Raw genomic sequence first — 10,323 nt, 5'->3', positions numbered from 1 at the left:
GTTCATTCATACAGTATTCCCGTTAATGCCAAAATCCTCGTTTCGACACTTTAATATCAACAACCCGTCAACCCGTAACAAACATTAACGGAGTAGACTACACTTGTTAAACAAAATGTGTTTTTCTAATAGCATAGTGTATAGCACTGTTTGTATTGTTCTGCTTATCGATATATTATCGATCCAAGACCGAAAACTATGATGTATTTACTTACTCTTTGTAATCTCGCGAAGACGGATACGCGCACAAGTGAGTCATCTCACTTCCTTAACGTACTCTTTGGGCACTTGAATTCGTCTGCCTCTCTCGCCGTAGTCTCTACTAACAGTGATCTTAACGTTTTAGTTGTATTCTCTCAGTAGACTCTAACCGTATGGGTATGTTGATGGATCCGGCCTTACTTTGGCGTGTGACATCAGTACAAAAGTTCGTCTTTCGGGCTTCTTGGTTGGCTAACGTCAGTAAACGTAAGGTTAGCTTATGCTAAATTCGCTAGCATGTGCTAACGTAAACCGGTGAAGTAAAGTAGCGATAACTATCTGATACACCGATTTACATCCCATGGACTGTTTTTGATGAAGTGTTTTCCTTATAGCCATCCGAGTGCCGCTTGGTTACGCTAAATGCCGTGCTAATCTACCTGGTTTGTAAGCTAAACGCTAACTTTAGCATTAGCACCCCCTGGTTGAGTCTGCCCTGATTTATCTCAAACAGCAGCAGTATCACCTGCTGCCAAAATGATGGACTTTGATAATATATTGGACATCGCCTCGCAAAATCCGAGCACCAGCAATGTACAGGTAAGTCAAAGATAATGTCACTTGCATTCAATTTACTCAGGCCGAACGGTAAAATGGGGCTTTGTGGCCAACCCTGTGAGCACACAAGTGCCACCTCATCTGTCAGAGGGGATCTGATAAAGTAGCTAGCTGCTAACTTTCACCCTCGTGTCTCACCGTGCATGCGAGGCATTTACAAAAGCCCGTGTGCTTGTATAGTGATCTTTAGGCCAACATATCTGATGAATAACTAAGACGTTAGAAGAGACTGTGCTTCATGTTCCCTATGCTGTAAATGTTCTCGTATTGTGTCTCTCCGAGCAGAAGAGATACAGTTTACAAGCTGCACCACCCAAAAAGTACCCGAGGTCAAAAGGTGTAAATCCTTCAGCTGTGCAGGCGCTTCTGAAGAAACAAACCTGTGACACGAAAAAGAAAGGTAAAGTTCAGATGGATAACCAAAGAGCCGTATACATACGGTGCACAGTGCATTTTTCATTGATTGTTTTATGTATCTTCTTTTTTCAGAAGTCCAAATGAAGAAAAAGAAGGAGGAACTACTAGCAAAGAGGGTTGAGTTGAAGTCGGACCGTAAAGCACGAGCCATGGCTTCCAGGACTAAGGACAATTTCCGAGGCTACAACGGCATCCCGGTGGTCGAGCTTCCTAAGAAGAGAAGATCAAAGCTAGAGATGCAGCAAGAAAGGTCGATGAATGAGGAGGGCTTTAGGAATAACTCAATTGACCCAGACGATGAGGACAATTATGAGTATGAACAGTCGGATTCAGAATCGGAGCCGGAGCCAGAACTACGGAGACCTGGGAAAACCACAGGTTATAGTGGTGGTAGCAGCAGCAGCAGCAAGCCCTCCTCTAAAAAATCCAGTGGGCCACCCAAGCCCGCTCCGCCTCCCATGAACTTTGCAGAGTTACTCAAATTGGCAGAGAAGAAGCAGTTTGAGCCGGTTGAGGTGAAAGCCAAGGCCGCGAAAAATGATGACAGGCTCCGGACAGCTGACGAGATAAGGGAGCTGGAGCTGGAGCGCAGGGTTAAGAGACCGAATGACGACAGGCTCCGGACAGCTGACGAGATAAGGGAGCTGGATCTGGAGCGCAGGGCTAAGAGACCGAACAAAGACTCGAAGACAGACCGAGACAGAGACGGCAAATCTCAGTCCAGCTCTAGTTCAGTGAGAAAAAACACTTTTGAGAAGGAGCAGAAGAGCTGCAAACCACAAAAGGCCTCCCTGGAAAAGCAACGTCCTCCCAGTGGGTCAGGAAAGAAGTTGCATCCGACACCGACGAGCGATAAAGGCCAGACTTCTTCCAAGCCCTCTGTTGGTGGCAGAGAAAGAGAGAGACCCAAGATGTCTCACAGCGATCGAGACAGATCGAAGACAAACCTTTCTAGTTCGTCCGGTGCTGTGAACGGTAAAGGTACTTCGAAAGCCACATCTTCTCAGGTTTCAGCCAAACAAGGGGGGCTCAAGCCCTCATCGAGCCACAAATCCAGCACTTCAAGTGACCTTATCCTTAAAAAAGAAAGCTCATCAAGAGCCTCAGGTATTCCTGGGACCAGGACTCCTGGTTCAGCTGTAACAGGCCAAAGATCTCAACATGGGAGCTCCCAACAGACCAGGCCCAGTCAGGGTGGCTCATCGAAGCAGGGACCTATAGTCGGGGGCCACAAGTCTGGAAAGGGAGAACCACTAAGGCCTAGAATTAACTCTGCTGTCAAATCCAGCGGTAATTCGGTGATGAGGCCTTCATCGGGCGGCCCTCCTAAGGCAGGGAGCCAACCTCAGTCGAGGCCTGAAGGCACACTCCAGGCAAGAGCTGGCGGGGTCCCACAGGCAAGAGCTGGCGGGGTCCCACAGGCAAGAGCTGGCGGGGTCCCACAGGCAAGAGCTGGCGGGGTCCCACAGGCAAGAGCTGGCGGGGTCCCACAGGCGATGCCTGGTGGGAGTGGCCTACAGGGTCACCCTCGAGGTGGTGGATCCCGACCTCCGGGGATGGGACCTGGTCGGCCTGGAAGTGGAGGACCAGTACCTGGGCGACCGACTGGCAGCATCGGATCAGGACCTGGAAGAACCACGTGCACCGTGGTGTCTGAGACCATTTCATCCAAGAATTTTGGTGGACCCAGACCGGGCGTGCCTCCTCGACCAGGCATGCCACAGAGACCCGGGATGCCACAGAGACCCGGGATGCCACAGAGACCTGGAATGCCACCCAGACCAGGAATGCCACAGAGACCTATGATGAACAGACCACCAGGTTAGAATCGGAGAGTCGATAACGAGATATTACTAACCAACTGGACTTGTTAATTGGTAACTTGGTAATGCACTGGTATACTGTGTGTGTGTGTGTTATAGTAATTACAGAAAAAGCAACTAAGTAAGTATAAAACGGACTTTAACGGTAATGTTGCTGAGACTAAAATAACATTAAGCTTAATGAATGAATGCAAGTAAAATAGAGACAGAGAGACTTCAGCAAATGTGCTTTTACCAAATGGGTTAAAATCACCGCAGTGCAGCAGATAATGTAAAAACTGTCGGCCACAGCTAGGAAAGAGGCCTTCAGATCACAGTAAGCCCTTCTCTGCTCTCCTATTGGCTCCATGCTCTAATAAAGAAAGCCTTAAGGTTTAGTGTCTTGCTCCAGCATGATGGGCACAGCAACTTTCAGCAGCAGAACAAAGAGTTCTGAAAGTTACCTGTGTTTTATGTGAAATTAAATAAGGTATGAAAGATATATTCATTTTCTGTAATTCAGTATTCCCATAGGTATTTCCAGCTCCGACACTGTACACAAAACCAATTTCATCGTATAGTGTACACAATAAAGCAATACACTTTATACACATTGCCTCATTAGCGACACACTACAATGAGTATCTTAAAACAGTGCATGTTTTGATATGATGTAGTAGGGCTGGGCGGTATGACCAAAAATGCATATCACGGTATAGAAAAAATTCATATCGTACGGGAAATTAAAACCGGTATACCGCCCAGCCCTATGATGTAGTATAACAGAGAGCCTCTGACATGTTGCCAACGGCCTGAAACAACACACTCGGTATTACGGGACAAAGGGTTTGTTTGCTGAACTGAATGAAGTGTGTCGGCAGCACTCGGCAGCCTTTGTCGTTCCTGCTGGGTCAGAGAGCAGCTATCGTTCCAACACAAACACTGTTTCAATGTCATTTACCGTTTACCATGAAACGGACTTTTATAAACTCAATAATTCTCAAATCACCCGCTTGCTAGTTTACACATTCCGTACCTCCACGAGCAAGACCAAATGTCTGCTTCATACAGTATGTAAAAAAAGAAAAAGAAAAGAAAAGCCAATACCCAAATTACATTTTTTTTTTTTATCCAGGTCCAATGTTGCCACCTATCACCTCTGCATACAAGAGGAAATACGAGGAAGAGGAAGACGAGTGTGACTCAGAAATGGAGGATTTTATCGATGATGTAGATGAACCGCAGGACGACATTTCCAGGCACATTAAGGAAATCTTTGGCTATGATAAGAACAAGTAAGTGTTGTCCTCATCTATTCTGGTTACAAGTCATCGCTTACTGTATTGTTAATTCTATATAAAAAGACTGTATCTGCTTCTAACCTCCTCAGGTACAGGGACGAGAGCGACTACGCTCTTAAATTCATGGAGAGCAGCTGGAGAGATATGCAGAAAGAGGAGGCCAGGAGGTGAGACGAAAATACTTCTCGCCGTCCTCGACTATACGTGAACCTTTTTTGTACAGAGAGCTGTGATATGTACCGCCTTTATTTCATGGTATCTTTCTGTATCTTTGTGCTTCGCTTCTTCAGCCTGAGAATGGCTGTGCAGGAAGATCTGGAGGAGGAGAAAAGGGACCAAGTCGACCTGAACATGCAAAAGGCCAAGAGGAAAAAAAAGAACTGAAGCCCCCTTTTTTGTCATTGAGAGGAATAAAAACAACCAAACAATCCTGTGTCTGCTGAAACAGGACGGGCGGTCTGCCATGACACTCAGCGACTGTGTCCACCTCGCCGTGTGTCTTTCTCGCTGCTTCTCTCAAATATGATTGGACCAAAACTGAGTGGAGTGGCTCACGGCATCCAGAGGGAAAGAAAACAATGTTAGTCAAAGACAACCTGAAAAAGACAAAATATGAACAAATCATTCAGGCATTAGTCTGTGACAAAAAAATCTCACTTTCCCTGTTATACTATTTATTTACCCCACTGTGCAGTGATCTCAATTTCTTAAAAGGACCTGAGAACTATAAATATGGAAGTGTTGATTTTTTTTTTTTTTTTTTTTTTTTTTTTTTTTTTTTTAAAAACTAACAATGACATCAGTTATGATAAAATGCTATTTTTCAGCAGAAGTTGTTGCATATTTTTCTAAACAAACTTTGATAAACTATGCAGAAAACATAACCACTTACTGTGTTGTGCGTTCAAAGGGAGTTGAGATAAATGATTGCTTCAAGGGTTTATGTAATTGTTTTGTTTTTTCTCAGAGTAATATACACAGAACTTGGTTATATTAACAACTAGTAGAGTACATAGAAAATGGTATAATTTTTGGTTAAAACAATGACATATTCTCTAGCAATATATTATGTGGTACATTGTTTATACAATAAGTTTTAACTTTGTTAAATTACTTGACGTTTGTTGTCATACAATGAAAGCAATGCAGCTATGGGAATAACCTCAGCGGCGGGTTTGCTGAAGGTGTGTGCGAGACTTTTTGTCCCTCTCGGCTTGCCGTACCAAGTGGGCGGAATCTGTCGTTTCGATTAGCTACTCCTGAAAGTTTGCGGAAGTTTATTTTGAACAGCTAAAGTTGAAGTCATACGTCAAGAGACTATCATCAGAAAGACGCTTGGTGTTTTGGTTGTACTTCAATAGATGGACCTCCGTTCAGAGAAAATACAGCGGATCCTCTCCAAGGTTAGTGACTCACCAACGAGCAGCTCTAAACAGCGTGTTAGACTCACTCTGTCGACACATCGATGCCGGCTGTAGCATAGCAGGCTAGTCCAGGTACGCTGCTGTCAGCCTGAGACTGGCTCAACCAGCTCGACTTTACATCACGAGTCTATGACACGATGCGAGACGTAAACAAACTGCTACTTATACTGTATTTTCTCAAAACAACCCCAGTGACGTGGACTCATAATGAATACAAAATCGCTGCTCTGCGCTGTTTGTCTCAGTGTGTCATAAAGTTATTACAGGAGTAGTAACAGGATCATTTTGCCCATTGAAGTTACTTCCCGTTGTCATCCTACCCCTTTGATGACGGCTGTTAAAGTTTCCATAAGCTAATAAATCTGATCAGAGTAGTGGGCAGCTCGTTTGAATGTGTGATGGGAAGGAGCTTAAAAACAATAACATCCTGAATGATCCACTGAAGCCCTCACGAGTGTGGTCCTATGACATTGTTGAGCCTTGATTAAGTGATGGATCTTAATTTTTGACGTTGAAGTGAAATCAAAGCTGAACAGCAAAAATAATATTAAATCAATCAAAGAGGTTATAAATGGGTGGGCTGAATCTGAAAGGTAAATAACAGTTATGCATATACACGCGTATACAAACATTCATATAGTATATTTGTTTTTACTCCTGGATATTAGTACAAATTCCATGATGTTGCGGTTGAGGAGCTGCAGAAGATCTATCGAATCTACCCTGGGATGGTACCGTCCACAGGCACATACAGTGAGTTTTAATTGAAAAGAATAAATCTTTTGTGAACCTCCACATACATCACATGTATTTCTCGCTGAAAACTGACTTGTTCCATATCGTCCTTTTCAGCATTTAGTGACGGCACCCAAAAAGATCTTGTGAGATTAGTTGGTAACATTCCGGTCCCGTATGGAGGTAAGTCTGACCTCTGACACTAGGATGGTTCACTACTCTGTTTGGGAGAAAGGGACGATCATGTCGGTGTGAAGTCATTATCATGCGCTGATGCCGGCGTCTCTTATCTTAAGGTCGCTCCTACAACTTCCCCGTTCAGCTGTGGTTGATGGACTCGTTCCCCTTCACGCCTCCCATATGCCTCCTGAGACCGACCGCTAACATGGTCATCAGAGAGGGCAAACATGTTGATGGGGGAGGACGGATTCACCTGCCGGGTCTGCACAACTGGGATTATGTAAGAGTTTAAACTTTATTGGTGAAATGTAAGATTGTACGGAAGAGGTTCTGAGGTGTCCTCATCTTGTCTTGCTCTGTAACAGCCCAAGTCATCCGTGGTGGGTCTTCTGACTGAGATGGCTGCCAAGTTTGAGGAGGATCCTCCACTGTCCTCGAAGTCCACAGTGGACAACAAAGACGAGCTCCTGGCTTTTGTTTCTAACATACAGATCAACGACGGTGATTCATCTGAGATGCAGCTTGGCTGTTCATGATCAAAAATCTGATAATTGTGTGCTATTGTTGAGCTTAACTCGTGTGTGTGTTTCAGGTGGAAGCCGACGTCTTGATCAGCCGAACAACAAAGTCTCAGTTATCGGGGGAGGAGATTTAGGAATGGCATCGGTGATGAGCATTTTATCAAAGGTATGTGTCAGCGATTCTACTTCACGGCATATATTCACAGTCTTAGATTAGCGCGTCAAATTCTTTTGTTGACGGCGGAATTTTCTTTCTTCTCGTATTCATCCAGTGTAAAGTGGACCAACTCGTTTTCATCGACGTCTCTGAAAGTTCGACAAAGGGCGGCACCACCGATCTAGAGATTTTCCGTCTGCCCCAGGTGGAGGTTTCCAGAGGTACGTCACTTTCTGCGCCGTCATGTCTGACGAGCCTCTTGGCTGAGTCATCACTGATGAAAGCAGACTGGCGTTGTGCTGAGGGAGACTCTCCTCGATGACTCTCCTCTATGACATCAAGCAGTGAATCCCAACCACCTGCTGCTCTGTAGCTCACCCTGAACTTTGTCAGAAGGATAAACAGAAAACGACGTTTCCATCGGGAATTCATCAACAAAGCTTTTTAAGCGTCGCCTATCTTTCCTACAAGGCATGCTGTCAAACGTGTCTTAACTAATGATCATTATCCTTTGTCAGATCTGTCGGCCTCTGCGGGCTCCCGGGTCGTCGTCGTGACCGCAAATTCATGGAGCAGCGAGCAGTCGTACGCGAGCGTGGTCCAGACTAACGTGGACCTGTACAGAGGAATCATCCCAAATCTTGCACGTTTCAGCCCCAACACAGTCATGCTCATCGCCTCGCAGCCAGGTTGGTGTCGGGACAAAAGAGAGACACTCGCCCTCTGAGGAATGGGCCTCGTTGCTCCTGAACCTTTTTTTTTTTTTTTTGGTATCGTCAACTCTGTTGTCTTTCCTGTCACATTCCAGTGGACGTCATGACCCACGTCGCCTGGAGGCAGAGTGGTCTGCCCCCGACACGGGTGATCGGAGCAGGGTGTAACCTGGACTCGGAGCGACTCAGTCACATCCTGGATATAAACCTGAACACTCACAGACCGGCCTGGGTCATAGGAGAGCTTTCAGACAACAAAGGTGAGCCAGAAAAGATCAACGCAATAGTTACTTGAAGGCCTTGTGTTGCATTAAATGTCATCACACGAATCCTCTTCATTCCCCTCCCACTTCCTCTTTTAATTCGCGGCCATTGTTTGGATCATCTTCTATTTGTTTTGTTTTGTGTTGGTATCTATAACCACCAACGCCACACTACCTGCTAATGTCGTTTGTAAAGGCCCTTCATTAAATGACACATACGATTGAGCTGGTCCATGTTGTTGTCTTGCAGTTGCTGTGATGAGTAACACTGGGCTGAGCTCCAGTGTGCAGCCAGAGATCGCAGCAGGATCCAACTCTACCAAACCATTGTTAGACAGGTACTGGCACGAATTAGTATGACCTCGAGGGAAGGATTTAAAATGTGTGTTCATTTGAAATTGTGGATTTTTTTTTGGGGGGGGGGGATTAGAAAATGTAGCGATGCAGGTACCTCTCTGTGATCGTGCGTCACAAATGTATTGTTTGTTTTGTATACAAAGTTGCACTTTTTTTTTCTGTGCTCGTAGAGCATTTGAGATGATGAAGACTCGAGGACAGCGGTCGTGGTCTGTGGGTCTGTCCATCGCTGACATCACAAACAGTGTCCTGACGGACAAGATGAAGACCCACTCCGTCTGCACCCTGGCTCAGGTAGAACCACCAACGGTCTCGCATCAGAACAAAAGCATCATTCTCACCGTCGGCCTCACAAAAGTGTTGTGTGCTGTTTTACTTCTTTCAATACCCATTGAAGTCAGATGCATCAGTGCTTGACACTGAAGTGAAGTTGTCTCATCCATTAGCAACTTTTTTTTTATTTTAGGGTGTTAAGACAATGACGCCAGTAAAGGAAATGAAAGTTAAGTTTACTGTTGCAACATCGAATGAACTGGTTCTTGCTCATTTTGTGTAAATTCAGGTAATTTGACTATAGAAGGTGTTACGGGTTCATCTGAGCTCTCCGTTTGCTTTAGGGCTGGGGTGGCATCGGTGCAGAGGTGTTCCTCAGCTTGCCGTGCATCATGGGATCAAACGGTTCCACGCGCTTGGCCGGAGTGTCACTGGGGCCGGAAGAAGACTCCAAGCTGAGAGAAAGTGTCACCTCCCTCTCTGACCTCATGGGTCAGCTCAGGATATGAAGGATAGGATTGTATTCCCAGTTTGGGAGACAGCAGCTGTTTGTTGACTGTTCTTGAGTCAAAAAAACAACAAACACACACACACACACACACACACACACACACACACACACACACACACACACACACACACACACACACACACACACACACACACACACACACACACACACACACACACACACACACACACACACACACACACACACACACACACACACACACACACACACACACACACACACACACACACACACACAGAGCCTGTGCCGAACACTAGAATTTAAGTTATGCATAAAATGACTGTCCTAAATCCGTATAGTTTAATCATGAGATTTGTTAGATACTGTGTATAAAATGTGGGTACAAAGAAAGATAATTCAGAAATATTGAACATGTAACAGTTACATGAATGCACTGTTATATTTTTGGAAAGCCATGGAATTTTATGCAAAAGCATCTAAAGAATACTGATGCTTGTAGTTTTGAAATATATTTTTGTCTGAACTACATTTACCAAAGAGGACGTAATCATCCTTACTTTTGTACTGATCCATTCCTTACATAATTCCGTTGGAGAGAAATATACAGGGTGTGAGGCATGTATATTATATTCAGGTGCTGGGGTGGACTCATTGATGAAATACAGCTCGTATATTTGAATGGCCTTATTTGTTGTCTTAGTGCCGTTTCCATATTTGAAGCAATCAACATTTCAAATGCATTCATATTTGAAGTGCCGTTGCTCTTTGTGTAAAATACTTTGCACTGCTAGAACCTCTAATATGTACAGCAAGACTACACGATGCGGGTGTGCAATAAATATCTGAAACCAGATGTGGATCACCTCTG

At 44.8% G+C, this 10,323-nt stretch overlaps 2 protein-coding genes across 4 annotated transcripts; both read left to right on the top strand.

Moving 5' to 3' along the window:
* The first annotated feature begins 272 nt into the window (after window positions 1-272).
* spty2d1 (SPT2 chromatin protein domain containing 1) lies at window positions 273-5,280 on the top strand. The gene is made up of 6 exons (XM_076088831.1): window positions 273-801; window positions 1,105-1,219; window positions 1,309-3,057; window positions 4,174-4,333; window positions 4,429-4,506; window positions 4,630-5,280. The coding sequence occupies exons 1-6, from the start codon at window positions 739-741 to the stop codon at window positions 4,721-4,723; spliced, it is 2,259 nt and encodes a 752-aa protein (XP_075944946.1). The 5' UTR covers window positions 273-738; the 3' UTR covers window positions 4,724-5,280.
* Window positions 5,281-5,434: 154 nt separating this feature from the next.
* Window positions 5,435-10,308, top strand: uevld (UEV and lactate/malate dehyrogenase domains). Of its 3 annotated transcripts, none has more exons than XM_076088833.1 (12): window positions 5,435-5,742; window positions 6,432-6,516; window positions 6,616-6,681; window positions 6,795-6,958; window positions 7,044-7,179; window positions 7,271-7,365; window positions 7,472-7,577; window positions 7,875-8,045; window positions 8,165-8,329; window positions 8,583-8,670; window positions 8,860-8,983; window positions 9,156-9,296. In XM_076088833.1, exons 1-12 carry the CDS (start codon window positions 5,701-5,703, stop codon window positions 9,243-9,245), a joined length of 1,332 nt encoding a protein of 443 aa, XP_075944948.1. In that variant the 5' UTR covers window positions 5,435-5,700; the 3' UTR covers window positions 9,246-9,296. The 3 variants fall into 3 exon arrangements, with proteins under 3 accessions (XP_075944948.1, XP_075944947.1, XP_075944949.1); XM_076088832.1 differs by lacking the exon at window positions 9,156-9,296 and adding an exon at window positions 9,307-10,308 and having other exon boundaries at window positions 5,489-5,742; XM_076088834.1 differs by lacking the exon at window positions 9,156-9,296 and adding an exon at window positions 9,307-10,308 and having other exon boundaries at window positions 5,492-5,742; window positions 6,404-6,516.
* The last annotated feature ends 15 nt before the right edge of the window (window positions 10,309-10,323 follow it).

This window comes from Anarhichas minor, unplaced genomic scaffold (genome assembly GCF_050575085.1).
Source record: "Anarhichas minor isolate MPS153535 unplaced genomic scaffold, ASM5057508v1 ptg000011l, whole genome shotgun sequence".
NCBI classification, from domain to species: domain Eukaryota; kingdom Metazoa; phylum Chordata; class Actinopteri; order Perciformes; family Anarhichadidae; genus Anarhichas; species Anarhichas minor.
This window is presented reverse-complemented; position numbering and strand designations above follow the sequence as displayed.

What these genes read in the sequence shown, in the direction of transcription:
- spty2d1 (XM_076088831.1), top strand. Translation starts at nt 739, where the DNA reads ATGATGGACTTTGATAATATATTGGACATCGCCTCGCAAAATCCGAGC. An exon ending in TATGATGAACAGACCACCAG is followed by an intron (nt 3,058 to 4,173) that starts GTTAGAATCGGA and finishes TTTTTTATCCAG; the next exon opens with GTCCAATGTTGCCACCTATC. An exon ending in TTTGGCTATGATAAGAACAA is followed by an intron (nt 4,334 to 4,428) that starts GTAAGTGTTGTC and finishes TAACCTCCTCAG; the next exon opens with GTACAGGGACGAGAGCGACT.
- uevld (XM_076088832.1), top strand. Translation starts at nt 5,701, where the DNA reads ATGGACCTCCGTTCAGAGAAAATACAGCGGATCCTCTCCAAG. An exon ending in TGATGAGCATTTTATCAAAG is followed by an intron (nt 7,366 to 7,471) that starts GTATGTGTCAGC and finishes GTATTCATCCAG; the next exon opens with TGTAAAGTGGACCAACTCGT. An exon ending in GCTCATCGCCTCGCAGCCAG is followed by an intron (nt 8,046 to 8,164) that starts GTTGGTGTCGGG and finishes GTCACATTCCAG; the next exon opens with TGGACGTCATGACCCACGTC.